The sequence below is a fragment of the Malaclemys terrapin genome, chromosome 8, assembly GCF_027887155.1.
Source record: "Malaclemys terrapin pileata isolate rMalTer1 chromosome 8, rMalTer1.hap1, whole genome shotgun sequence".
Classification (NCBI taxonomy): Eukaryota; Metazoa; Chordata; order Testudines; family Emydidae; genus Malaclemys; species Malaclemys terrapin.
Genome location: NC_071512.1, coordinates 28992399 through 29017248, shown reverse-complemented (window position 1 = coordinate 29017248; position 24850 = coordinate 28992399). Strand labels below are relative to the sequence as shown.

The following is a 24850-nucleotide window of genomic DNA, read 5'->3' as shown; positions in this document are numbered from 1 at the left end:
GAATGTGGGCTACCAGATGGGAAATCAGTTTGGAATACAGCTGCTTCTTGCTGTTTCTTAAGCCCAAGTGTGATTTGCAGGTGACGGTAGCAAAACAGGAACACCATAAAAGTGTGCTGGGATTCCCAACCAAAGTTTATGTAGACAATAGCATCTACTAAGGGAGACGTGAAAGACACCAGAAACATACAAACAGAATTAACTTTCTGTTGCTTTGCAATTACTTAGGCCCCAGCTCTACAAGCCTTACTCATATTAAGTAAAGTAACTTACTCCAGAAACAGTTTCATTAAAATCAACTCCCTTACTAAGGGAATACTGACCATTAAAAAGGATAGCTGAACTCATACCAACAGAGTTCTATGGAAATTATAGAGTTCTTTACAAATCACACTCTTCTACAGAATTTGAGAGAATGATCACATTTCTAAGAGGATTTTGTAAAAATCCTAAAGAATTTAATAAAACTGCCTCCATTATAGAATTCTACAAATTTTTTTAAAAAATCCTCTACAAAGGAGATCATTCTCTATTACATTCTACAGAACATTTCCCTAAGGGGTGGATGCAAATTGTGGGTCACACCCTTAAGTCACAAGGGAAGAGAAGTCTAGTGGTTTGAGGAATTGGGTTTGTAATGCAGACCTTAAGCCACTGTACTTATTGGCATAACTGGGATTCTCCGATATAATGAAAGTCCATCTCTACTGGGTCCTACAGCTAAGGACAATAAGGGAAGCTTGCAAAACTGGCGAAATCTAAATTCTGAGAACACTAGGTATCTGTCAAATTAAGCAGAAGAGATAGAAAAAAAAAAAGATTCACACAGAAATTAATGCTAACCAGGCACTCCTCGAGGTGAGACTTATCCACAGTGCAAACATCAACTCTTAAAGTCTTCTGGTGTAAAGCAGGGTAAGAGATTGAAACCCAAAATATTTCATTGTATACAAGACTGTCTGAAGCTTCCATGGGTCTTGTGCGGAACAAACAGCTTGTGCTTTCAGAGCAAGGAAGAACAGCCACACGAATGTTCCTATTGAAAAAAAAATTAATTAGTGCCATATTAACTTGCTGTAAGCATCTGTTATGAGATTACCATAAATCACAAAACGCTATTATTTCCCCAATCCATCGTGAGAGCATCTATCATAGTCAGACTTTCCTCTTTGGAATACTAATCTCAACTATAATAGTGAGTATTTTTTAGGGCACATAAGTTGTTAAAAACAAACATGAAATGTATTATAATTTTAGGACAAGTGGAGTTATGTACCTAAAAACAGGATCTAGAGTCTTCTTCAAGTCACCGACTAGTCACTGACATTTAGATGAGAAAAAAAACCATGAAGAGATGGAATTAAAATGGACAAAGCTAGGAAGCTTAAATGCCTTGGAGAGAACTTCTGAAGTGTTTGAGTTTTGTAATGCTGTACTTACGATACTCAAAAAATTAGTTGCAAATGGGAAAAAAAATCTGCACCAAAAATGTGGGACTGCAAGGGCTGGAAACACTGCCAAATAGCTGCTGGCTCACCATACATGGCATTCATAGCACTTTTGATGTGAAAGCAACATCTTCCATTTATTTTGTTGGCAGCAGTGAATGTGATCTACTGAGTTAATGCTTAATTTTTCATTTGAATGGGACTGGCAAACCATGAAAGTCCACATATCTGGACTCTGCACACCCTCTGCTCAGTTGTACTGAGCAATCAGCCACAGCTGACAATCTTGCCTATTAAATGTTAATTCCATAAAAGTTTTTCCTAACAAAGGAAAAAAATGAATCTAAAGATTAATGCAGGAAGAAGTTCATCTTCATTTCCATACATGGACGTATGAGCTCACAACTGACGGTAAATGTAGGATAAAAAATGGAATGTGCTTAGAGAGCTACATGCATTATATAAAATGGAAAAATAAAATAAGATGTGTGAGATCCCGGATGGTGTCTATTACAACCATTTCTACTATGTTTATTTCATCAACTTACACTTTCTGATCTTGCTGTAACATTAGAGCAGGAACGTTATTCAGCTGCATGACTAATATTGCAAACTGTTTATTTTTGTCATCATACCTGAATTAATTGGAAAAAATGTGAGAAGACATATTAGCAACAACAAAACTGCCTTAGACACAATAAAAAACTGTTCTGTTTTCAAGACACCTTCAGATTTGCTGATTTCACATTTGCTGCACTAAGATATTTGAAATCTGACATGAAAACTACACCATGTGAGTCTAAAAATTATTTTCCGATAGCTTGTTACGTATAATTCAATCAATCACATTCTAGTTATGTATAAAATTTTTGTATAACAACCAGTGGACACATACTGGTTTAAGGCATTCAGATAAGGTGTACTATAAATTTGAACCAAGGCATTAGAGTATTTTTACCTGTTATTCAGGTAAATAGCTGAATTCCAAATAAGATTTTAATATTTAGAATCATATTTAGGTAAAAATAGCATCGTAAAAAAAATCAATTATATTTACGAATGCCCAATGGCTCAGGCATTTTTATGCTGAAGAAGTTAGGAGTAAACAATCCATAACATCAGTAACAAAACAAAATCGAGTGGTCTTGTGTTAGTTATTTTTTCAGAGCTGTTTCTGGTGCGGTCCCCCAGTCATTTGAGTAAGGCCCTCTATATCTGGCCCATCATGTTGCCAACCCCTCTTGCTGCTCTTATCATACAGATGGGATAGCCAATTTAGCCTGGCATTTATTATTAGGGTTACTAATAGCCACCCTATTAGTTGGTCACCAGAGGATGGAAAAATCCAGCAAGATGATTTCCAGAGACCAAATCCTGTTTTTTCCATGATGCATCTAGACTACTGAGGCCACAAACAAAAGGTCTCAGTTCTCTCATTGCTGATTTACCCTGGTGAACATAACACCAATAGATTTCCACTGGTGTGAGTGAGAGCAAAACCAGGCCCAGAGTGTCCACGTAACCAGGTGATAATCACACTTTATAGCATACATTAAAGCAAGATTAGTCCAATAACAAGGAAAAAAAGATATTGGAAAGAGAAGGATGTAGAGAGCATGCAAGTCTTATGAGAACAAGATATATCAAGAACTATTAAGATCAGAGTCTCAAAAACAACAGAAGCCACCCAGCTTACTTCATAGCAATTTGCACTTTGGCAGTCCCAGCTGCTTCTGTATGATCACTGTCAAACATTATCATTTCTGACACACAGAGTCTGAAAGAAATCAAGGACAATTAAGGGCCTGTGGAATTTCAATAAGACACAGTTAATTTAGGAGGCACAGCCTTTTCTCCTCTCCACACAAATTTTTGAGGGAACTGGGCATACGGGTCTGTTAAGGGGTTTTGCTTTCTCTTAGGATTTCTTTAAGTGTGCATATTAGAGATACATATTTACAGTGAGTTACATGCCTCCCCTCTGCTGCCAGCAAAAATGTGAGAGAGGAGGCAAGACAAACTCAAGAGGTGAAAGCTATATTGGAAATGCTGCCTGGCCTCATTCTCTGAAGTGGCGGACCCTTTTTGGCTGAAGTTTTCCAGATAAATGCAGCCTGAGGCAGACACCTGGTATGAAATATTTCAGCCAAAACAGTTATGTTTGGCAAAATTATGACCCTCTTTTCAGTTTATGTGATGGAAAATATCAGGCAACCTTAACAGGTAGTGCTGCCTGCGCTACCTATCATGTCTACAGAAATTTGGTAAAATCCCAGAGTCTATATCTTAACCAAATTGCAAAAAGGATTACAATCACGTCTGGTAATGTGGGCTTGATATCTGAATCATGAGCTTCTTACTAAACAAATCTGGAGTATACCTTTGTACAGCTGCCTCATACACCCCGCTGTCTCCAGCAACAGATTCATCTGACACTGCAGCTGACACACATGCCACTTTCAGTGTGGCCCCTCCAGCTGAATTTACACCTATGATAAAATGAAGGGAGGAAAAACAAAGGTGTTAATGAAAAAGAGCTGGGTGCATCTGCAAATGTAGCTTTCAAGGCAAGTGTCTTTCTTTCACTCATGTGTCAAGTGATAATAGGCTTCTGACTCTGGATGGAACTACTCTTTAACTGGTGTGAAATTAGTCCTGGTGGACAGGGCCACACTGACAGCTTGGGTGGCTGAAAACCTTCTTTTTAACCTAAGACAGCAGAAGGAAGAGCAGTATCTTTATTTCCATCCATGGGTGTATGAGCTCATAGCAGACACTGCATAGACTGCAGCAGGACAAGCCTTTCCACATAGCCTGAAGGGTGCCTCAATTTGAACCACCAAAATCTATAGAGAAAAATATAGAACCTAGAAAGAATGGTTGAGGTATGTGGTAGGATATGAATTTTATCTGCTATATCTGTACATTGAATTTAGATCTCTCTCTTAACTTTAGCTATCCAAACTGCACTCAAGGCTATTTTTGGAAGGGAAGGGGAAAGGTTTTGCTGTGTAGGTTTTAAAAAAATCTTCTGCGTGCACATTGTACCAGTGTTACCTTGAGAGCAGCAGCCTTGGCAGGGTGAAAGTGCAAAGATGTCACACTGGGGATTCCAGGACCATCGTGCAAAAAGTTGGATGTAACTTTCCATCTGTGTGCTTTTTTTAACAGCCCCCCCATTCCTCAAACCTAGCAAAGCACGGACTCCATTAAGGATTATATCCATGTTTGACACTAGCCATTTTGGCTGTAGTCCTGTTTAAAAAGCATAATTTGACTTTTCCCTATTGTAAAATAGATCATAAAACAAATCTATTTCCTCACTCTCCTCTAACTCAAACTGTTGAAAGATTTTTGTTCAAACGTCTGCACACTCATAAGAAAGTCACTTCCAGATAGGGACCAATCTTGAAAATTTCAGTCCAAAAGGTGAATACTACAGATGAAAGCAGGGGCTTATAAAAGAAACTATTTTACAGTTAACTGAAGATGGCACTACAGGCAACTCCTATAATTGCTGATTAATTTTGCAAAGATTCAGCTCAGAGGTGACAGTGTGAACTAGTATCAATGTAATTTTTAAAAGATGCTTCTGGGGAATATTTTCCCTTGCATTCCTGTACAGTACAGTCAGTGAGAGAAGTAATCTAAGCTTTCCCCCTTAGAACATAAAAACAGGCTAGCAAGCATTCATGGTGTAGTAGTCATTAAATAAGGCAGATGATGAAAACAGGGCTAAAAATGACATTCACAATCTTATTTATTTTTTCTTGTGCTGTCTTAGCAGACTTACTCCCGCTATATTCCCATTGAAATCCATGGGACTACTGTAAGTATCAAAGCAAGCCCTATATTTATGGCTCAGATATAAGGGATGACATGATTAATCTCTGTGTTTCTTTCCTTATCACCATGGCATAGCCTTTACTCCCCGGCTTTTAATATGAACGTTAAACTCCCCTGGTAGCTTGTTTTATAGCCAGTCAGTTGTGACTTACACACTGCCCCCAAAAATACAAAGCTAGAAGTCATATTTTGCATGTATATATATATATATTCTTTTCTATTAGGCAAGAACATTGCAAGTTAGTCCTCACACACCAGAGCACTTTGTCCCTTTTCAATTACCAATGCCATTTAAACACTTCAACCAGAAAGCGACAGGTTTTTGATCACTTCAGCTGAGTAATTTGTGGCCCAGAAAAATGAAGTCCTCCTATTCAGAATCACTCTTCAGGATACTGCTACAATGGACAGATAGCATCCTTTCCCTTGCTAATTCAATTACTATTCCTTTCCAGCCTTCTTTCTGTCCCCCCCGCCAACTCACACACCCATCCTTTTCTGAGATTAAGGGAGACCGCTTAGTTCTATTACAATTTTATTTTGTTTTTGTTTCTGCTTTCTCCCACTTACACATTCTGGGTGTCAAGTTCATTCAGGCAATACACCCCTGTGTTACCAGTGCAAACTTCCCTGAGTGGAGACAAGCCAGGGTCAGCCATTATTACAAGAGCTCCATGCCTGCTCCTGGTGCCCACAGGGAATCTTTCCTTTTGTGCTTCTATAAGAGAAAAACTGCTAAACTGGAAGTCAGAAAAGGTAATCCAGAAAATTGGGGTTGAAATATAGGGAAAGAAAACAAACCATCCCGAACCACCACTGACTTACACAGAAGATAAGGATAAAAACTAGGGCTGTTGATTAATCGCAGTTAACTCACGCAATTAATTAAAAAAAAATGAATGGTGATTAATCGCATGTTAAACAATAGAATACCAACTGAAATTTATTAAATATTTTTGGATGTTTTTCTACATTTTCAAACATATTGATTTCTATTACAACACAGAATACTAAATGTTACTCCTGAGGGCATTCTGCACCAAAAACCCAAAAATTCTGTATATAGTATTTTAAAATTTTGCAAATTTTATTTGTCAAATAAATGTGGAGGCTCCAGCATGGCACTGGGGAGCACAGGCCACTGGCTGCACGGAGGTGGAAGATCACTGTGAAGCTCCGCCCCGGGACATGGACTCAGCTGTGAGGCTGCACCGAACCCTGACACAGTGCAAGGACCAGGCCTGCCCCAGAAACATCACCGGGTGCACCAGGTGTTGACAGGCAAACTCAGCAAAGCATGATCCAAGTGTGGAGGAGCTTAGTGTGAGGGGGTATCCACGTGTGTGTTGAGAGAGTTCTGTGTGGGGCAATCTGGGTGCGGGCAGCTCAGTGGGGAATCCGGATGCATAGGGGCTTGTTGGGGAACCACCATTCCAGAGGACATACTTCCATGCAGCTGATACTTGTTAAAAAAATAATGCGTTAATTACATTTGTGACTGAACTCCTTGGGGGAGAATTGTAAGTCTCCTGCTTTGTTTTACCCGCATTCTGCCATCATGTTATAGCAGTCTTGGATGATGACCCAGCACATGCTCGTTTGAAAAACACTTTCACAGCAGATTTGACAAAGCGCAAAGAAGGTACCAATGTGAGATTTCTAAAAATAGCTACAGCACTTGACCCAAGGTTTAAGAATCTGAAGTGCCTTCCAAAATCTGAGAGGAAGAAGGTGTGGTGCATGCTTTCAGAAGTCTTAAAAGAGCAACAGTCAGATGCGGAAACTACAGAACCCGAACCATCAAAAAAGAAAATCAACCTTCTGCTGGTGGCATCTGATTCAGATGATGAAAATGAACATATATCAGTCCGCTTTGCTTTGGATCGTTATTGAGCAGAACCCATCATCAGCATGGATGCATGTCTTCTGGAACGGTGGTTGAAGCATGAAGAGACATATGAATCTTTAGTGCATCGGGCACGTAAATATCTTGCAACGCCGGCTACAACAGTGTCTATTCTATGCGAACGCCTGTTCTCACTTTCAAGTGACGTAAACAAGAGGCGGGCAGCATTATCTCCTGCAAATTGTAACCAAACTTATCCGTCTGAGTGATTGGCTGAAGTAGGACTGAGTGGACTTGTTTTCAGTTTTACACTGTTTCATTTTTTAATGTAGTTATTTTTTGTACATAATTCTACATTTGCAAGTTCAATTTCATGATAAAGAGATTGCCCTGCAGTACTTGTATTAGGTGAATTGAAAAATACTACTTCTTTTGTTTTTTTACAGTGCAAATATTTGTAATCAAAAGTAAATATAAAGTGAGCACTGTACACTTTGTATTCTATGTTGTAGTTGAAATAAATATTTTTGAAATTGTAGAAAACATTGAAAAATATTTAAATAAATGGTATTCTTTTATTTTTTAACAGCACGATTAATTGCACGATTAACCGCTATTATTTTTTTTAATCTCTTGACAGCTCTAGTAAAAACTCTCACATTCTTCGGGGCAAGGATCATGCTGTGTCTGGGAAACACCTACCACAATGAGGGTGCTACCATATACAAATAGTAAAAAGGAAGTATTTAGATACTACAGCCACAGTGCATAGATATTTGGGATAGGGTGCTATGGAAACTAGACATAACAGAAGCTATCAGAGCTAACATACCATAGGCATCCTAAATAGGCTAGAGAAGTTCTAAAAGCAGCTGGTGGGTAGGTTTGCCGGGGGTCCAGTTTTCGACTGGAATGCCCAGTCGAAAAGGGACCCTGGTGGCACTGGTCAGCACCACTGAGTGGTACGTTAAAAGTCCAGTCGGTGGTGCAGTGGTGGCTCAGGGCTAAAGCACGATCCCTGCCTGCCCTAGCTCCACGCAGCTCCCGGAAGTGGTGCCAGGTCCTTGTGGCCCTTAAGGCGCATGGGCAGCCAGGAAGACTCTGTGCGCTGCCCCACCCCACGTGCCGGCTCCGCAGCTCCCATTACCCACTAACCACGACCAATGGGATCTGTGGGGGAGGTGCCTGTGGGCGCGAGGGCAGCACGCGGAGCCTCCCTGGCTGCCCATACACCTAAGGGCTGCAGGAACCTGGTGGTCACGTCCTGGGAGCCGCAGTAAGCGCTGCCAGGACCCTGCACCCCGCACCCCCTCCAGCACCCCAACCCCCCGCCCCAGCCCGGAGTCTTCTCCTGCACTCCAAACCCTTCGTCCCCAGCCCCACCCCAGAGCCCGCACTCCCAGCTGGAGCCCTACCGCAACCCAATCCCCTGCCCCAGCCCGGTGAAAGTGAGTGAGGGTGGGGGAGAAAGAGCGACGGAGGAAGGGGGGATGGAGCAAGTGGGGACAGGGCCTGGGAGAAGGGGCGGGACAGGGCCTCAGAGAAAGGGCAGGGCAGGGGCCGCGGAAGGGGTGTTCGGTTTTGTGCCATTAGAAAGTTGGCAACCTTATTGTCACACAACTGGAGGCACTTCCAGAGTAAAGGCTTTATATTCAGAGCAAGCATAATGGGGCTGATAGAGCCAGGGTTGTCTGAGAATACCAGCCTACGCATGCTCCACAATCATCAAAGCCAAGAGAGATTTGAGAGGGAAAATCTCTTCTTCAGCAGATGTGGAACATCTGAAGAAGCACTCATCCCAACTAGTAAGCAGAAGACTTTTTGTTTTATTTTTAAAACTTTGTCTATGTTCTGATAAATGTTCAGTGTATTTTTTTATTTATTAGTTAAGGAAATTAGGTCCCAGTCCTGCAAACCCTTTGTAAGAACCTCCAGGGCTGGAATCTAGGGACCATGAGCGTTCTGGGCTGCGGGCACCTGTGCATCACCAATGGAGGCTCAGGCTGGGTGTCCACGGAAGGATCCTGTGCGGCTGGGCTCGGCAGGAAGTATTGTGCAGCAGGATTTGGGTGGCAGCTCCAAACAGCCACTGACTGGCTGGTACCAGTATTTAAACCAGGAAGCCATGAAGGAAGGTATCTGAGCAACAACATAGATTGCCTGCCCATTTCTGCTCCAGATCCTGCTTGCGGTCAGAGGTGAAAGTAAGCCGGTACGATCCAGTGCGGCTTACCGGCAAGAGCCAGTACACCATGCTGGACCGCACCAGCTTCCGCGGCGGGGATTTAAAGGGCTCTGGGCTCCCCGCCGGTAGCTGGGCTGGGGCCGGGATTTAAAGGGCTCGGAGCTCCCCGCCGCTGCGGGGAGCCCAGAGCCCTTTAAATCTCCCCCGCAGCTCAGGCGGCTGGCTGGGGCCGGGATTTAAAGGGCCCGGAGCTCCACGGTGGCCGGAGCCCCGGGCCCTTTAATTTGCCCCGGGGGCTCCCAGCCACCTCTGCAGCTGGGAGCCCTGGGTTGATTTAAAGGCCCTGGGGCTCTCAGCCACAGCCGGTGCCCCAGGGCCTTTAAATCTTGAGAGGCCCCGCCTCTTCCGGATGAGGCCCCGCCTCTTCCGGATGAGGCCCCGCCCCCTCAGGACTCCGGCAGTACCGGTAAGTCCTGTAAGTTACTTTCACCCCTGCTTGCGGTAGACCCTAGATTCCGGTTTCTGACCCTGGTTTGTCCTTGACTTTGCTATTCAATTACTGCCTGTAAACTGGCATCTGTCTTGGGGTATGTCTATACTTACCTCCGGGTTCGGCGGTAAGCAATCGATCTTCTGGGATCGATCCCGGAAGTGCTCGCCGTCAACGCCGGTACTCCTGCTCCGCGAGAGGAGTAGGCGGAGTCAACGGGGGAGCCTCCCTGCCGCGTGTGGACCTTTGATAAGTACCTTTAAGTTCGAACTAAGGTACTTCAACTTCAGCTACATTATTCACGTAGCTGAAGTTGTGTATCTTAGTTCGAACTGGGGGGTTAGTGTGGACCAGCCCTTGGACTTTAACTTCCTGGTACCTGACTCAGTCTGACTCCTGCCCCACCACTAGGTCTGACCTCCCACATCCTGGTTGTGATACTCTTAGTCACATTAGTAACGAGCTGCAGGATCAGGTCTCTAAATACAGAATTACTGCTGTGAGGGTGTTTTTAAGGGCCACCTCATACCATCAATTGAATTCACTGAGGAGTTCTGTTTAAAAACTAAAATCTTACAACCATGGTATTCTGATAACATAGAGTAGCAAACATTTTTCCATCTGATACCATTATGTTCAAGCCAGGAAATTTAAACACGTGAGAAAGAAAACATCAACACATGAGAGGCTCTTACAAATGCATGAAGAGGAAGACATCACGAATTTGTGCTTACGCTGCATTGAAGTGATTCTGCAAAAGAGACATATTGGTGTCTTATACAAATCTTTGTACATGATAATAAATGGAACCTGAAGCCATCAAAAACTACACAGATTAGGCCAGTAATTACCAATTATGTGCAACTGTGTGTTTGTCAGGTAACCCTTTTAGACCATCAAGGGCTGGATTCAAATGAATAATAATCAAATTAACTATATCTTACTCTTTTTTACTGTCCTGACCAAATTCCATATGGAATTTGATATAGTATCTGGGCTGAATCTTGGAAAAAGAATATTTTCTATCCTATTCAGAGTCTTACACCTAAATTATAGGAGTGACACCACTTTGCCAATAAGATGTGCTATTCCTAGAAGGAATAGAGTGAGATAAGGACTGAATGGAAGCTTTAAATCCCCATTTATTACCAATTACCGATTCCTCCCCAGAGACAAGAACTGAACCAAACAACTGGTTTTCAGGCTATGTACACACTACAGTTTACATGGATATGTTAGATTGCTCAAGGGCGTGAATAAGACACCCCCCGAGGGATGTAAGTTACATTGACCTAAGCACCAGCATGGACAGCGCTATGATGGAAGGAGAGCTACTTCCACTGACATAGCTACTTCCGTTTGCAGGGGCTGGAATAATTAAGTCGACAGGAGAGCTCTCTCCTGCCATTTTACAGCATCTGCGCTAGCAGCGCTGCATCTTTTGCCATTGTAAGCTCTGTAGTGTAGCCATAGCCAAAGTCTCTTGCTATAACCACTGCTGATAGATCTTTTCCTATTACAGGCCCACTCTCTGCCCTGATGGAGGACTACACAGGCTCCATTGCACGCATTCACATAAGATATAAAAGAAATGTCAACCTAAATCTGAGTTCATTAAATTTGGTCACACCACTAACATGGATTTGATTTCTGTTCTTAGTAGAATTTTTCTTAATCTCTCACATGTGCAATTTCAGCTGCTTTCAGAAAAGCAACTGTGGGCCACATGAACATCTGAAGTCAGAGTATAGAGCTCTTTTATAATTCTCTATGGACTAGATTCTGTTCAGTTTCACCCTTGACTTCAATGGAATTACTCTGCATATACATCAGAGTTTGGCCCAATATACACTTGTTATATACATGTTTGATACTTCTCAATGATAAAATTGAGACTCCAACCACCACACATTTAAGATGGAAAAGGAAGCATATTTCAAAGCAGCAAGGACTTCGTCACATTTTTTGTTAAAAAAAAAAAAAGAAAATCCCTGAGGGATACACGATTTAATTCTGCTTACAAGAACGTGAGCACATGTTGTCCAATGAGGCCAAGTACTGACCATAACACTCAGCCACAATGTTTTAGTGTTAAATTGAATTGTGTGAGTAATGCCTAGAAAGTGAAATCTCTCCTCCTTATTGCCCTGAAATAAACTCCTTATGGCGATTACTTTGTCTGCTGACTGAATAACAGCACTAATCACTTAATCTGCTTAACACCTTAGCTTTTATTTAACAGCCTTGACAATCATGAAGAGCTAAAAAGGTTAAAACAAATCACCATCCAGTTCTAACAGGAATAAATACTGTTTCATACTCAGATGAAAAAGTATCTATCATGTAGGGTGAGGGTAATGTCACTTTAGGGAATTTTAATTATGAAATGAAGCCTTAAAATGACAACTGTTTAGATACAAAATGGTATCAGGTGGTAATCACATTTCACTAGTTCCCCTACATTCATGTAGGGTTTCTTTTTAAACATATCCTACAGCACTAATGTTGACTTTCTACTTTTTTTCTCCACTGAAATAGAAAGTAACCATTTAATTCACATAGGCCCCACCTTCACTGACATCTGACAGATGCTTGTGTCTGCCTGTGTGGTATCGACTGTACAAAAAATGGATCATAACAATCAGCACAAGTGCAGCCTCCCTGCCTTGTGTTTGCCGGGATCAGGTGCCACTGGCCATGCAGGAGTGCAGAGACCCCTCTGTAGCCCCGCTGTCACAGTCCCACTCCTTCACTCCTGCGCTGCCACAGGGCCTCTGATATCCAATCCCTGCAGGTGAATGGTGTGGGGAAGGCTGCGGTCCTGGCAGGGCAAAGCAGAGACCCCTGACCAGGACTACAAGGAGGATAAGGATGATACACAGCCACAGGGGAGGCCACCTGGCTGCTGAATGGCTCCATCCCTGAGCAGGAGCCATTCAGCAGCAGGGTGGCCTCCCCTGTGGGTGGGGGGCTCTGCTCTATCCCAACCGATCTGCAGTCTTCCTCACATCTTGTGCCTGCAGAGATTGGGTATCACTGGCTCTGCAGCTAAGCAGAGCGGTCTCTGCAGTTCTGCTGTCATAGCCCTACTCACTCACTTGCCAGCCAGGTGAGTGGGAGCCATCCCCTGGCAGGAACTGTTCAGCAGCACCCCACGGCCAGGGCTCGTCCTCCTCCTTACAGTCCTGACCAGAAGCTCCGCTCTGCTGAGCCAGGACTGCAGCCTTCCCCACACCTTGCGTCCTGGCGACTTGGGCCTCTTGGCCATGCAAGGAACCCCATGTAGCCTTGCTGTCAGCGCTGGGAGCCTAGTGCAGCTCCACTGCCAGCATTGCCCGAACTCCAACCCTACCTCCTTTTAATTTCTCACATTTGTACAAACCAAAATCGTTAAAAATAAAACATGTTTAAAATTCATTAATAATCGTTAGGAAAAATAAAAATCAAATGCTGCTAAGCCTAGTTAGGGACTGAAGTGGTTAGGAAAGGAATTCATTCCTGGATATGAATTAAATCCCCAATTCTTTCTCCAGCTGGGATAGAGTATATCGTTAGATGTCACAAATGCATTATTGGATGGAGGCTGCCAGACGTCCTTGTACTAAAGACTGTTGAGCAATGTTTGCAATGTCTGAATTTTAGCTTATTGCTTTGCTGTCCAAATAAAAATATTTTTTTAAAAGAGGATCTTAAAGTTACTTTTAGGTTAAGCTATTACTGTACCTTGTCCTAGATGTTTGTCCCCAGCCCTAGGCTCTTCCAATCTGTAGCTGCCACTTCCAGCGTTTAGAGAGAGTTCAGAAAGAGTTATATTTATTTCTGTATCTTCAAAGTCCATGTGGCTCAAAAAGGCATCTCCAGTTAAGAGAGGGTCTACCACTAGTGGGGAGCAGGGTGGAGAGGGAGATGACAGAGATGACCTTGGAGATAAGGATGTCATTGATTTGGGGGTCCCAGACAAAGATCTCAGAGCCTGGATACGACTGGTGGCATCTGTTTTGTGAGTTTTTGCCACCTCGTTCTCATGAATAGTGGTGATATAGCCTGAAGGCCTAAATCCAACGGCTCCCTCCAAAAGTAAGAAGTCAACTTTGTTCTGATAGTCTGAGTCCAACTGTTCCCACTGCTCATAGTAGAGATCAGTAAAACTGGCTGAGGTGGAAGAATCCTGGCTAGAGGTGGCAAGAGATCCTCTGCTCGATGCGAGAGAGCCATGGCTGCTGCCCGAAGAGAGGGAAAGCATGCTGGTAGAGAGGCTGCAAAGAAACACAAACATGTCAGAGGAAGCTTGGCTTTTACATCATATGAGTTCTGAAAGACACCATGACATTTTTATGCATGACTCATCACCACACTCACCAAAATGCTGGTGCAGTTTGCTATTTTAGCTTTTAAACAACAAGACATCAGTCCGTAGCTTTAGGCACCCTGACAATTTAGAATTAAAATCCACACAGGAATTGTCACCCAGCAGTACAGTTGATTGAAAATTTCCAAACTTCAATTGATGACACTTCAATGAAAACAGGTGATGTAATTTGCTTTTTTCAACAATCTGTATTCATCATCCTATGAGCCCTCTCTTACACACACACAAATAATCATCAACTCAAAGCAACAAAGGATTAGAGTAACAGCATTCTTTGTTCAGTTATGTGGAGGCCCTCTGGTTCTTCTTAACCTTCAAGATGGAGCATGAGAACAGGTCCTTTGCCCCATATAGGAAAGATGAGCTTAATGCCACAGTGAGGCGAGGACGGTCCCTTCATGTCACAGGAATAGTTTCCAGTTGTCTAACCTCAAACTCCAACCCAATATATGGCCTGCTGTGAAGTTCAGCCTGCAACTATCTGGGATGAGCCCAGTAACATGCTGTTCTGAGCTGACTTGCAAGATTCATCTATGTGAAAAATTAGGATTGCCAAGCAGAATCAGTCTCAGTTATTCCAGTGCCACACTAGTGAGTGACTAAACACAGCTCTGACTAGCCATTTACCTCTGGAGATCGGCCTCAAATCAGAATTAATTTCAAGTGAAGTAAATGTTAGCTGAGTCCTTGGAGGATGCTTGTTCACATAAAAAGACCCTTACAATTCAGCACAATTGTTTCTGCTCAGTAGAAACTCAGAACTGACATATTTCAGAGTAGCAGCCGTGTTAGTCTGTATCCACAAAAAGAACAGGAGTACTTGTGGCACCTTAGAGACTAACAAATTTATTTGACATAGGAGATGTTATAAATCAGGCAGCAATACATTAGCAGATGTGTGTGTGGGAAGTCTGTACTAGGACTGTTTTAAGCTAGCCTTATTTGGCTTCCATTTCACAAGTGAGAAATTCACACCAAATTCATTTAAGAGAAGCAGAATGCAATGGGGTAAAGTGTGTAAGAGGATTTTGTTAAAGTAAGAATGCTGGACTTGCAGATTTGTTTTAATAAGATAATGAACAATTTGTATTTTTGTGTCAGTTATAAAATCAGAAAGAACAAAATAAAATACCATTCCCAAACTAAAACAGAACTATATAACCTCTGAGGCCTCACATATGTTACCAGCGAGGCGTGCCTTGGTGCATGATCCTACAAATACTGAATTACCAAGTACAGTACTTACTACCCGGAATAACTATACTGGAAACACTAGTAATCTTAGAGCCTTTAGTCCTCACTTCAGATCTAGATTTGCTATTGTTTAAAAACTTACACTTGGGTTATTTTTAACATGGATTTAAAAAAAATATTCCTAATGCTGAAAAAGCTAGGGGAATGCTAATTAATAAGCATAACATTACTTATTTGTGATTTATGGATCAGCAACACTGTCTAGGAGTGGTGCTAAATAAATCATACACCATATGCTTGTTCTTTTAAGGAAAACATGCAGAGTTCAGCAAAGCTTTAGCACAGATTGCCTTCTGCACTAGGATGGCAGATGTGTATCACATCAGTCTTATGAAAAACACCTGTTGTGTGAAGCATGGCTTAGAAGAGGCCACCAGAATTTGAGTAGGAACCTTGGTAATGTTTGTAAGACTATTGAGAGCTAGTAAATATTATTATTTACCAAATACTATTATAAAACAGTTATAATTTCATTTTTTAAAAGGATGCTTCTTATTCGTTCCCTGTGACAGAAAGTTTGGTGAACTTCATTATACTGCACATGCAAATACATGCTCACAAGCATTTGCTCATACTGTGTGTTTGCCCAAGTCACTGAGTGAGTGTGTCAAGAACAGAAAGTATGGTGCACAGAGTAAGGAAATAATGAATTACACAGCCCACTCCGGGAACTGGGAAATGAATGCATGATGTAGCTTCACCCGCTAGAAATAATGCCAACTTCACCATGTGGGAATAGCTGCCTATCTGCAATAGTTCTAAGTGGCCTCTCTAAGAGTCAGATATTTTGCACTAAAATTTCTTTCCGGTCTTTTCACTATTGCCTTGATGAAAGAGGATAGGCCTCAGAGCAGAATCCAAACAGCAAATAGCATCAGCTCATTGACTATCGGTCTCGTGCCAGTATTTAGCCTTAGATGGAGTTTACCATCAGCTTTGGGCTGCATTCCCAAGCTACCCGACTCCAAGAAGACCTGGTCCCGGCGCGCCGGGGGCCGCTACCGGCCTCACACTGTCCACGGGCACCTCTTAACGGTTTCACGCCCTCTTGAACTCTCTCTTCAAAGTTCTTTTCAACTTTCCCTTACGGTACTTGTTGACTATTGGTCTTGTGCCACTATTTAGGCTTAGATGGAGTTTACCAGCAGCTTCAAGAGGGCGTGAAACCGTTAAGAGGTGCCCGTGGACGGTGTGAAGCTGGTAGCGGCTCCCGGCGAGCCGGGACCGGGTCTTCTTGGAGTCGGGTTGCTTGGGAATGCAGCCCAAAGCTGGTGGTAAACTCCATCTAAGGCTAAGCATCAGCTCAGTTTGCCCAGTTGATAGAAACCCTATTTCTCCAATGGATGGGACAACTCTTTGTCGAGTTCTGAGGATGATTTTAGTGCCTGAATATGTGTACTTGTCTCCAAAGCTACCAACCTTATCCTTTTCCAAAAAGATAGTCTGAACAAACTGAGTACACAATATTTCATTAGAACAAGTTCAAAGATACCATAAATACAATAGACACATTTACAAGCAGGAGCATATATCTGAAGTCCACTTTCAGAGATACATGTGTTGTAAGTGGCTTAATTATCAGGCATAATAATGCATGCTTATTTGCTAAGATTAGGCCTTTAGCAATGTCAACTTCTGTGATGAGTTATTTTATTACTCCCATCCCTCACCCGAATCCAAGCATTTTATTATTTCAACTCTTATTATACAAAATTTGAGCACTATGATAAGGGAGAAAGGGCAGTCACATGATGCCCATTTAAAGCATATGTAAATCTCTGAAAGATCAAAAACTCACTTTTTCAGCTGGGCGTGTAACGTTACAACTAACCGCGTTGTTTCCTCCAGTTCGCGGACCAACTGATTTCTTTTGCTATTCAACTTCAATCTAGAGAAGACAGCAAAGATGGACAATAAGTTAAAATGACATTCTAAAATTAAAATGAAAAAATTGTGCCCTTACTGTGCAATTCTGCTGAGACTAAATAGGGAGTAAATTAGGACCGTAATCAGCCCTGTGTAACACAGTTCCATAGTTTTTTTCATGTTTTTTTGTTTTCTTGGTTTTTTAAACAGCTTTAAGGAACACTAAAATCTGGGGCCCAGTCCTGCAAATGCTTATTTCTGGGTAGAGTAGCAAGCACTATACCTGGTTGTGTTTCTAGGATCAGTCCATAGACATTTGGTAGTAGTTTTTGGATAATTCAGGAGGCATTTTGCCAGTCACACAGTTAGAGTCTTACAGTCAATGTATCAGAAATGCGGATTTGTGAATTATCCTTTCACTCAATTTCAAAAAGAAGAGGGAATACATTTTTTCATGTCAAATATTTCTCTAAATAAAATAGGTTAAAAAAATCACATCGCTAAAGACATTTATGATCCAGTGTAATTTCCAGATTTATATAACCTATTTCTAAACAGTCAAATTCTAATGAGCGCACACAGCTCCATTGTTTTCCTTCATCTACTTAATGTCACCAGAATGCTGCTAAGCAGCTGGAGCAGACCACAGAGTCTGTCTCTATAATTGGTAACGAAGCATGATATATTGTGATTTGGTTTTCAGTGGGAGATTACACACACACACACACACACACACACACACACACACTCACCCCTAATGGGAAGAGTGGGTTTTTTCAGGCTCTTCCCCCCTACACCTCTCCTCCCACTGAAGGAGCTTTCCTAGAAACTCCTCATCATAGTACCCGGTATGTAGTTTGTGTAAATAGAAACAAAGATGAATGTTAGGTGGTATAAAGACACTGCCTGAGGCTTCATGCACCATCAAGAGTCTAAATTCAGTCTAGCTAAAACCAGGCTAGTCTATGCAGCCAGTTAGCGTGTGGCAAGCTAGAGAGTGTGAATCTATAGTGCACCAGTGGTCACACACCAACTCACCATGTGGACCCTTTTGGCTGCACACCCTGGCTTGCTGCAGACTTACTCACTGTTTAGACCAGGGCTCGGCAACCTTTCAGAAGTGGTGTGCCGAGTCTTCATTTATTCACTCTAATTTAAGGTTTCGTGTGCCAGAAATATATTTTAAATGTTTTTAGAGGTCTCTTTCTATGTCTATAATATATAACTAAACTATTGTTGTATGTAAAGTAAATAAGATTTTTTCAATGTTTAAGAAGCTTCTTTTAAAATTAAATGAAAATGCAGATCCCTCCGGACCGTTGGCCAGGACCCAGGCAGTGTGAGTGCCACTGAAAATCAGCTCACATGCCGCCTTTGGCACGTGTGCCATAGGTTGCCCACCCCTGGTTTAGACAATCCCAGGAGTCAGGGAAAAGGCAGCCAGAAGAGCTCCCTGTCTAAAATAGCCAAAATGTGTTGGACCACTTAAAAAACAAGTTCCAGACCAAAGAACTCTCTCCTGGAAAATCCTTGCCATCAAGCCTGAAGAGTTCAACTTAGAGACCAATAGGAGGAGCAGGAACAATCTTTACTTACTTACACAATAAAGCATAAAGAGTGACAGTGGGAGTGGGAGGGGCAACATGGTCCACTGGATATGGCATTAGGCAGGCAATCAGGAGCACTGAGTTCTAGTCCAAGCACCATGACTAACCTTCTGTTTGCTACTGGGCATGTCATTTACCTCAGTGCCTCAGTTTCCTCTCCAATCCTTTGTCCATTGTCTGTTTTGACTAGAAGGCCTTAGGGTTCAGGGTCTTCTCTCACTATATATTTGTACAGCACCTAGTACAATTTGATTTGACTCTAACCACTACTATAACACCAATAAAAAACAGATAGCGAAGGCCAACTCAGTTGGGACACATGAAAGTTTTAAAGTTTGAGGACGATACCAAGCTGGGAGGGGTTGCAAATGCTTTGGAGGATAGGATTAAAATTCAAAATGTTCTGGACCAACTGGAAAATGGTCTGAAGAAAATAGGATGAAATTCAATAAAGACAATTGCAAATACTCCACTTAGGAAGGAACAATCAATTACACACATACAAAATGGGAAATGACTGCCTAGGAAGGAGTATGGTGGAAAGGGATCTTGGGGTCATAGTGGACCACAAGCTAAATATTAGTCAACAGTGTAACACTGTTGCAAAAAAAAACCCGATGTATTAGCAGGAGTGTCAAAAGCAAGACACGAGAAGTAATTCTTCCGCTCTACTCTACGCTGATTAGGCTTCAGCTGGAGTACTGTGTCCAGTTCTGGGCACCACATTTCAGGAAAGATGTGGACAAATTGGAAAAAGTCCAGAGAAGAGAAACAAAAATGATTAAAGGTCTAGAAAACATGACCTATTAGGGAAGATTGAAAAAAAAAAGGTTTGTTTATCTGGAGAAGAGAAGATAATCGGGCACATGATAAGAGTTTTCAAACACATAAAAGGTTGGTACCAGGAAGAGGGTAAAAAATTGTTCTCCTTAACCTCTGAAAATAGGACAAGAAGCAATGGGTTTAAATTTCAGCAAGGGATGTTTAGGTTGAACATTAGGAAAAACTTCCTCTCAGGGTGGTTAAGCACTGGAACAAATTGCCCAACGAGGTTGTGGAATCTCCATCAGTGGAGGTTTTAAAAGAACAGGTTAGACAAACATCTGTCAGGGATACTCTAGTTATTGTGTAGTCCTGCCTTGAGTGCAAGGGTCTAGACTAGATGACCTACTGAGGTCCCTTCCAGTCCTACACTTCTATGATTTAGATCACAACCATATTTTATATGTATGTAGGTAAAGCAAGAGAAATTCCTTTGAAGCACTAGCATTACTTCAGATTTACAATGGTGTAAGAGCAAATTTTGCATTTTTGTCCTTAGTTAGAACATTTTCCGTAGTAGAGAGAAAAGTGGGATAACTCATGCAATTGAAGCAGGTGTTCTCTAGGGATTAGAAAGCAAAATACGATCACTCAGCTATATGATGTTCTCATTGAATCCAGCCCTTCCACGTAAAGAAAACTCAGCACAAGCACTGAAAAGCAAGCTTTCAGGGCTTACAAGTTTTGCAGTGAGGAACCCAGATGGAGATTTTAATGAACTCGCACATTTAGATTATATGTTTCCTGTCCTAACGATATTAAAGTATCTTCAACTTCATAAGGCATAATTTATTTTGAAAAATAGAAGCCCTACCCTGACAGCTGTCGCATTGTAGGCTTTTCTTGATTTATACCTTTGGGCCGAGAGTAGTTTTTAAATTTGTTACTAGAATTTCAGCTAGAAATTTAGTCTTTCATCTCACTTCAGAGAACTTCTGAAATACTAATTAAGTTCATAGCTGTACACACTTCAAAGTGTACACATATATCTGAGTACCATGTGCTTCATAGAGGAAGAAAATTTGATTGATGCAGAAATCAGGTGCATCTGAAGAGTGGGTTTTTTACCCAGGAATGCTTATGCCCTAATAAATCTAAGGGTACGTCTACACTTACCGGAGGGTCCGGCGGCAGGCAATCGATGTTCTGGGATCGATCCCGGAAGTGCTCGCCGTCGACGCCGGTACTCCAGCTCAGCGAGAGGAGTACGCGGCATCAACGGGGGAGCCTCCCTGCCGCGTCTGGACCCGCGGTAAGTTCGGACTAAGGTACTTCGAATTCAGCTACGTTATTAACGTAGCTGAATTTGCGTACTTTAGTCTGAAGTGGGGGCTTAGTGGGGACCAGGCCTCTGGTGCCACCAGACTCCGCATTGTTTTTGTGGATACAGACTAACATGGCTACCCCACTGATGCAAAAGTCAAATGGGATTCTCAGTGGCATCATTAACAAAGGGGGATGCACTACAGAGCAATGTGTCTAAAAATAAGCTTTTCCTCCCTGCTCCCGCCCTCAATTCTTTTGTGACATCCCAAAATGATGTCCCAAAATGATGTCCCATCCCATAAGCTCCAAGTAAAGGAGTTAATTTTGGAATGGTAGTAGGAGCCATTCATTTAGCTAGAAGTGTTTCACAATAGTAAAAACTCTCGCGATCAGGAATCTCTACGGTGTCTGGAATTTTTCCAATATGCATGAATATATTTTTAGCATACTTGCGTAGGACAGCAGCTACTTACACAGAGTAAATGAGAAGGGAAGTGAGTGCTTGGGGAGGTTCTTTCAGACAAAACCTTAAAAGCAGAAGACTCTTAGCTGCACATGGATGTTCCTAGAACCTCAGGGCACCCTGCTATTTTGCCATGATAAGAGTTGATTATTTATTCTTATTCTATCTGTAAGCCAGTAATTTAAGCTTTGTTCTGCTCTGGTTACATACCTCTCTGTTAAGGCTTTGCTTTGAGTATCTCTTGCAGCTTGAAGATCTTCCTCTAGACGTTTTCTCTCCATCTCCAATCTTTCCACTTCACCCCGAGTCCACTTTCGGGGACTAATGAACCGCATTTCCTTTAAGAGCTCCTCCTTCTCATTGATTAATATTAGTCGGTCCCGTTCTGAATCCAGCACACCTGGCCAGGCCTCACGGTCCAGTTTAGCCAGATGTATTTTTAAGTTTGCTATTCTATAGAAAAAAAATAAAGTCCACTTCACATACAGTGTTTGTGTTTAGTGGCCTGAGCCCAGCTGCTACTGGACACATGTCCACATAATGAACCACCATGACAATTAGCATCCTTGCTAAGCTGCTCAGCCTGGAGACTGAACTACCCTGCACTGCTGGCATTGTTTACACTATGATTTACCAGATCCATGATTGTCAACAGTGCAGCACAACAGGTGGTAGGAAATTGCAATGTATGTAAGACCCAGAAGTTTTTAACCACAACATCTTCTAAGAGTGATAGACACCAGACCCATCTGAGAATTGCCTGCACTACTGCTTTCACTAGCTGTACCCAATAGAAGTTATGGGAGTGAAAAACATCTTGGTGTAAACCCTAGAGATGTTCACCCAAGTCAGAGCTGATACACACAGGCTGATACACACTGCCACTGTCAGTGCTCTACCTGTTTTGTGGATTGAGAGAACTTTGTACTTCAGGACTGTGAAGTGCTCTTTATGGATACCAGATTAAGTCAAATACATTTCAAATAAAAAAACTGATCTTGTATTGACAAAGCTAATATGATGCTAGCTAGTACTAAAAGAATCTGAATCTTGAATAGTTTTAGTAAAGCACATTTACAGGCCACATTAAAGTATATTAGATCATATATTGCTAGTCAGAAGTGTAACAGTATGAGTGGTTATGTTAACATTTATAACCCTAACTAATGCATCTGGATACTGTGTGAATGAGCTTGTTCCTAAACTCTCAACTGTGGGTTTCAGGGCACCCTGCTATTTTGAAAAAGGATGCTCAGTGCAAGTCCAGATTTGAAAAAAATCAAAGCATTAAAACTTAAACCTCAGGCAGCAGCAACATGTGTACGTGAACAGTCAAAGGGGTGACAAAATATCACTCTGAATCACTAGTCACTTATATGGATACTGCATAAAAACTATTTTGATTACAGGCATTATTCCAAAGCCCAACATTAAACTTTATAGTTACTGGTACTTCAGGGCTGCATCATATGTTCAAAAATCTAAGAAAGGACAGATAGGTACTGAATAACCAAAAGAAGGAAATCAACAGCAATAGCTGGTATAGCAGTAACTATACTGGTTTAAATAGAGTAATAACTGGAGTTTTAGTGGGTAGCTATATAGCTGATCAGATTGCATAAATTTCCATTCTAGCTACCTGGACTCAAGTCACTTAGGTTTTTGAAGCTTTCCCTTTTAAGGATGAAGTTTTCCATGCTTTTTCTCTGACAAAACGTGGACCTTTGTGGAAAGATTATTCAAAAAAAGGTTCAGCAGTTTTGATATAAAATATGAAAGATGGTTGTTTTTTTGTTTGTTTGGGGGATTCTTTTTTAACAGCTCTACAGCTGAAAAGGCTGGTATCTGGGAAGATGAAGTTTGGCATGCAAATTGCCCTCATGGGACAGTAGTTACACATCTCATTCAGGGTGTAATAAGACTGGAGTTAAACTGAAGTCAATTGGTTGCCAATCTGAGTTTGCCAATTATTTTGTACTCTGGACACACTACATTGTTCCAGAACACAAATGTTTGATGTTTATGCTAGGCTGAGCATGTACAATTATATTTATTAACTCAGGTAAATGGGCAGCCAACTAACTGGGATTAAAAATCTTAGTGTAAATACACCCTCAGGTACAGACTAAATTCAAACCCTGATTGGCTTGTCAGAGTTAGCAGGATCACAGAAAAGGGGGCAGCCATTGTTACATGGTTATCAAAGGCTCTCAGGATTCAACTTCTGCCCTCCAGCTCCAAAGCACAGGAGGACCAGAAGTCCATAGGGCTCTATGAAAGGGAGGCAACCTGGCCAGGACTAAGCCTATCTAATTTATTCTCATGACACTACAATGGATGTTAACGCTTTTTCTGTCACTTTTCTGCACAAAAGCCACATTTGGGAAGAGGGGCATTCTTAATGCAGAGCCAGTTCCCACAGCAGTGTTGCTTCTTCTTAATTAATTTAAATTCTATAATTATTAGAAATTCATCCTGACTGTTTTTAAGCCTTCTTAGAGCTATTTTGTTTCTGACTGCCTGATTAAGTGCAACAGTGTGCTCCAATGAAGAATTCACAGTGGCATTAATTTATAATCTAAGAATTCCTCAGTGCATTTTGAAGGAATATGATTTTTTATAAGAGGATTGCTTGGTATTAATCTGATCACTCCTGGCATACATTTGCATGGATATGGCTTTTCAATGGAATTTGCTCTCAATGCTCTGCACACATTCTTACACTTTTTTTTAAAACTAACCCTGAATTTGCCCCTGCTTTGCAAGCAACCATTCTTTGCTTTTTGGATTAAAAAAATAAACCCACTTTTAAAGTCCAAAAAAATTCTTTTATCGTTATGGAATAAATGCTTTGCAAATGACTTGGCATTTAGCTGAAAACTCCAGCCCTTCAGCTTTCACAGACTGAGCATTTAAACCACATCATTCATGCACAAGTCCAGATTTGCATTACAAAGAAATCAGCAATAGTAGGTTCTGAGGTGCCAGGCACAGCATCATTCTGAGTGCCTATCACCTCTGACACTGAAGGAAGTGGAGGGAAGGATGCTTAGTTTTATTTTTAACGGTACTCTTTTTAAATAGAACAATCATTCTAGATTGTTTGTTTGGTATCCCGATATGCAATCTGACTCCTTTATTGATCCAAACAAGTCGCTCCCTCTTTGCAGGAACAAATCAGAGCATGTGCACTTCTATACCTGTGTGCACCTGTAACCCACACACCTTCTGGGTGTGATGATGTGTCCCATCTAGTGGCACGGAGACCACTTAAAGAGAGAGATAAAATGAGTCTGCTCTACAGCCCTGGGTACTAGCCAGTGGGCTTTTAGCCCATGCAGTAGAGGCTCATGCACTAAGCTCCAGAGGACCCCAGTTCAATCCTGCC

At 41.8% G+C, this 24850-nt stretch overlaps 1 protein-coding gene across 2 annotated transcripts in view; it reads right to left on the bottom strand.

Moving 5' to 3' along the window:
• WWC1 (WW and C2 domain containing 1) overlaps positions 1–24850 on the bottom strand; it is a 159717-nt gene that overhangs the window by 29315 nt on the left and 105552 nt on the right. For both annotated transcript variants that reach the window (XM_054036718.1, XM_054036719.1), the window contains 7 exons: positions 21673–21915; positions 17237–17326; positions 13539–14071; positions 3829–3937; positions 3145–3225; positions 1997–2083; positions 844–1036 (listed from right to left, as the gene is read on the bottom strand). In XM_054036718.1, coding sequence (XP_053892693.1) covers positions 844–1036; positions 1997–2083; positions 3145–3225; positions 3829–3937; positions 13539–14071; positions 17237–17326; positions 21673–21915 — 1336 coding nt within the window. The remainder of the gene's footprint in view (positions 1–843; positions 1037–1996; positions 2084–3144; positions 3226–3828; positions 3938–13538; positions 14072–17236; positions 17327–21672; positions 21916–24850) is intronic.